Source organism: Solanum tuberosum, unplaced genomic scaffold (genome assembly GCF_000226075.1).
Source record: "Solanum tuberosum cultivar DM 1-3 516 R44 unplaced genomic scaffold, SolTub_3.0 scf00057, whole genome shotgun sequence".
NCBI lineage: Eukaryota > Viridiplantae > Streptophyta > Magnoliopsida > Solanales > Solanaceae > Solanum > Solanum tuberosum.
Window position 1 is genome coordinate 1,972,200 of NW_006238984.1, and position 3,317 is coordinate 1,975,516.

The 3,317-nt window shown below is 38.3% G+C and overlaps 1 protein-coding gene across 1 annotated transcript; it reads right to left on the reverse strand.

Annotated features, from left to right (window-relative positions):
- Nucleotides 1-620: 620 nt before the first annotated feature.
- On the reverse strand, nucleotides 621-3,083 carry LOC102583271 (uncharacterized). Its single transcript, XM_006344547.2, has 2 exons — nucleotides 2,976-3,083; nucleotides 621-2,241 (listed from the first exon to the last, which is right to left on the reverse strand). Exon 2 carries the CDS (start codon nucleotides 2,239-2,241, stop codon nucleotides 820-822), a length of 1,422 nt encoding a protein of 473 aa, XP_006344609.1. The 5' UTR covers nucleotides 2,976-3,083; the 3' UTR covers nucleotides 621-819.
- Between the last annotated feature and the right edge of the window lie 234 nt (nucleotides 3,084-3,317).

Sequence of the window (3,317 nt, forward strand, 5' to 3'; positions counted from 1 at the left end):
CCACCATGATATATACCTTGACCGTTTACAATCCTATGTTTTCGGCACCCTCATGTCTCCCTAGTTGTTAATGATTTGTGATGTAGGCTAAAAACCTAAGTTTGGTGGAGAAAAAGTAAACGAGTCGTGTGTAGGCAAAAGCCTAAGTTTGGAGGCTTCTGCACCAATAAAACAAAAAGGAGAGATAAACGCATAGAGCATCATAAGCTTCAAAATTAGATGTTCTGAAATGAGTTCATGGATGAAAGAAATTAAAGATGGAAAACAACAAAATTGTTGGTACTACTAGCTCAAAGTGTGCACATGCCTTTGGTGAAAAGAAAAATGGGTATTTGAAATGAGTAAACATCCTGAGAAGGGAGAAATAAGGTGGAAGTGACCAAATTATACCATACCTTTTGCCCAAGCCTAAGTTAAACTTGAGCCTTGTCAATCTATATTAGTGGCGATCTACATATAGAGCAAGCCTATGGTTTAATGTGTTTATATTTGAGTTGCAACTGGGAAGATCTGTAGCATTTTTAACCAGTACAATAGCTCACAGTTAGTAGAACCACTACCACTGGATGTGGAAATTATGGGCGGGGACTTTTAGAAGTAAATAAACTAGTACATACACATTAGCATGTCAACTGATTTATCCAAGAGCGGAGTAAGCTTCACCATCACCATTAATAAAGATGAGACAGTTTGCCAAAATCTAAATACAAACAGAGGTGTGTTCACAACATACAACCTAAATGATGCCTCAAATTGGTTCTTTACTGATTTTTTAAATCTTTACCAATCTGAGACATCATAAAACAGACATTTAAAAAGTTAAAACAGAGACCACCATCTCCTGCCATTGTTATTAACCTGCTGAGAGGGCAAAGGCTGATTAGTACGTCTCCCTTGTGAACAGAAAATAGGGAGACTAAGGCTCCTCTCCATCAACGGGTTTCCTAACCAGAACATCAGAAGGACTCCAACAACAGGAGCAGCAGCTGCAAGAAACCATCTTCCTCGTGCACCCTCACTACTAGATTGTTGATTGACAGCCTCATTATGGATCACTTGTCCTGATTCTGTTCTACTGTAACCAAATTCATCATTTTCACTGTCACTGCTATCTGGAGATCCATCTTCATTTATTTCATGCTGTGGGTTTCGATGTATCACCAAATTACTGGCCCTTTGCTTTCTGTGCTCATAATCCAGGTCATCAGTTGGAAGTTCATAGCGGCAGAGTGGGCACGAGTTTCTTGACGCTAGCCAAGGAAAAATACAGGAGGGGTGATACAAGTGAGAACAAGGAAGTTGGTTTACAACTGTGCCAACAAAAAGAGAATCCTTGCAGATTGCACAAGACAAACTGTCCAGCTGTTCGTGGTCTTCTTTAACAACCAAACACGGCAGATCATTTAAAACAGAGACAGCTGTGGGTGGTGCTCCTCTTCTTAAACCATCTGTTTCAGCGAGATGCTCCTCAAAAGTTGTAGCATCAAGATAGTCAGTAGCATCAGTCTGTTGAAATTGTTCTAACTCATGTGAGTGGTCAGTAACAAGTCTTTGACTGCCCTCGGGAATTCTGAAATGAACTGTACCCAGATATTCAGAAGAAAGAAATTGTCCTTGCCAATTTCCAGGATTTAGGTGTAATGACCTTGGTAGTTGAGCTCTAGCACCCACAGAGTGTAGTGCATCAGTATCAACCTCCTCCCATTCATTATCAGAGTTCCAATTATAGATACCAGCATGCATGGGGTCAATATCAGTATCAGTCTCAAAGTCACTCCCTTCATCTGAGTGAGAAGAATGATCATTATCAAGGTAACTATTACCATCAACAGAAGCATCAGAGTTCCCTCCATAAGAGATGGAGTCAATTTCACTATTAAAGTTCCTATATCCACTGATGGTGACATTTGATTCAGTCTCCCCAAAGAGAGAATCAACACCATCACCTTCGGCGTCGGAATGAACCCTCCTCCACCTCCTAGACTCACTTGGAGTGGTCCGGGAACTGGTGTACAACCTTTGATAATCTCGCATGGGTGTCCCAAGATCCTCCAGGAGTAAGAATTTACAATCACCACATATATTTATAGCTTCAAAGTCAGCAGCGTCATTATCTGATATGAACCATCTATGACATAAAGCACATGAAGGAGAGAATCCAGTTTGGGCAATAGCCAAATTGTTAGTCATGTGGCCAAGCAGAGACAATTCTGGTGAAACAGAATGTGAGTTTGCATCCATCTGCATACAAATAGGAATAAAAGAAACAGATGAATATTCAGCAACTGAAACATACACAAAAGGAAAAAGCAAGTGGGAAGAGGAATGAGTTAGACATTTGTGGTGATTGAGAAATGAAAACAGCATGTACATGGTTCAACAACAATGATTGGCACCCCTATTCTTTACGAAGCTAAAATGACATTGACTTGCCATCCCATCACAGCTCAAAATGTAGAAGAGATATATGTATGATTAAGTTGAGACACAAACTAAAGAAAAACAACCAACAAGCATTTGAATTGAAAAGGGCGGAGTGCATCGCATGATGTAATGCATAATGTGAGTGTTTTTGGAAGTTGAAGGTTGAGGCTGGAACTCTTCAACAAATGTTTTTCAACTCTGTTTGAACTTTTTTGTTTATAAAAAGAAGATATCCTAGGCGCAATAGAAAAGGGCAAAATATAGTAGTTATGGAAACATAATCAAGTTGTTAGAGATAATAATTGGCAAAGTTGCAAGTTGTGGGAGATTGATTTATTAAAATACAAGCCAGAGTAATTAATTCTTGAGGATTAAGGCCCTCATTTTTTTGATTAATAATAATAGCAGAAAGAAAGAAATGATTAGATTAGATAGAGAGCGGGATCGTGAAATGTGTGCGACTGAGAAAAGGAATTAATAGAACAATAATTATGAGATTATTAAGCAGTAAGTAGATAATTAAAATTAGAAAAAAGGAAATTAGGGCTTACCCAGAAGAGAAGCAGAGATAGAAAACGAAGGTGGAGATGGAGGAGGGAGGAGGAGGGTTCCGCATGAGATGAGATTTGGTCAATCACCAAATACTAAAATGTTTTCCGACAACCTTTTATTTATTTATTTTAGAGATGGGCTATGTATGTTTATGTGTATGTGTGTGGATGACATGAAAACCACTATTCATGTACAATAAACCATCACCACTCTTCTTTCTTGGGACTTTTTAAGTGCAACTCTTTTTTAACTACTGCTATATATATATATAATATATAAATTGTTACCTACCTAAATAATACATTTTTTCTACTGTGAATTCACACCCCTTAAATAAATAC